At 40.5% G+C, this 1,157-nt stretch overlaps 1 protein-coding gene across 1 annotated transcript in view; it reads left to right on the top strand.

The window, feature by feature from the left end:
• Window positions 1-1,157, top strand: part of LOC105309521 (cytochrome P450 3A12-like) — a 35,291-nt gene that overhangs the window by 3,858 nt on the left and 30,276 nt on the right. The window contains 1 exon segment of the mRNA XM_011385716.2: window positions 148-280. Coding sequence (XP_011384018.1) covers window positions 148-280 — 133 coding nt within the window.

Consider the following 1,157-nt stretch of genomic DNA (forward strand, 5'->3'; position numbering starts at 1 on the left):
AGGTGCAGAGTCCCAAGAAGGTAGAGGCTCCTGGTAGCCCCTCACTTTTTTCCCTTCCTCCTGGATAGCTTTGAGATTTCAGTGTATCAGGCAACTCAAGTATTCACCATCGGGTAATTTGCACAGACATTCTTGAATTCTCTTAAGAACTGCTAAATTCTGCTGTTATTTCCATGGGCCTAACTCACCCTTTGCTGCCCATGATGACTTCGGGGGACTTGAGAGATGGAACAAAAGCTTTCAGCTTTACATCTTTATCCTCAAAGGTGGCGCCCTATGGGTGAGTCTGAGCACGGAGTGTATATAACCGACACGATGGTGGCCATCTATTGACTATTTAAACCATAAATGACTTCTGCGTTTTGTTGTTGTTTTTTTTTTAAAAAAAACAAAAAACAGAATTACTATACTAAATCTCTAGAAAGGAGATTTGACAAAATTATTAAAAATTTAATTTAGCCGAATGGAATGTACTACATGACACATGACTGTGAATTATGGTGTATCTTCATGGTTAATCCAACCCTGATACTTCACCCATGCCCTGATTCCAGGACAGAAGGTTATGAGCTCATGTCTGGGTGGCCAGCAGGCAAAGCCTTGCATATAGGCTGCTCTCTGCTTCGGATTTCCTTTCCCGCAGACCAGAAGCTTGAAGCTCAGATCCTAATTTTCCTGGTCTTCAGTGGCCCATTAGTCTAAATAGATCCCACACTATTTCCCCTCTGAAAAAGCAATGATTGTTTTCCACCTTTCTCAAATCAACTCTTTATAGATACGCCCCAAGGCCACATTTCTAGGACTTTCTTTTTCATAGTTAAAACGTCACAGATCATAGATGAAACAGCTACAGGAAGATTTGCTTTTTAAGTTACAGAAGAAAAACTCAGAGAAAGTGTTTCATTTTGCTCTGCCCTCGTGGAGGATGCCATCTCCTTATCTTTTCTGTTCTGAGCTGGAAAACTGGAAGGCGAATTCACTTTGTCGTTTGTCATTCCCTCACTCAATATCTCACTCAACACACATGCCTTAGACTTGTTTAATTCTGCTAGGCTAAAAAAGATCACTGGTATCTTAAACTTACTAATTCTGTTAGAATTCTAGAGGTGGCTCATGAGATAAATGAAAAGAATCCTTAACCAGGAGATCAAAGAGTG

This window comes from Pteropus vampyrus, unplaced genomic scaffold (genome assembly GCF_000151845.1).
Source record: "Pteropus vampyrus isolate Shadow unplaced genomic scaffold, Pvam_2.0 Scaffold759, whole genome shotgun sequence".
Taxonomy (NCBI): domain Eukaryota; kingdom Metazoa; phylum Chordata; class Mammalia; order Chiroptera; family Pteropodidae; genus Pteropus; species Pteropus vampyrus.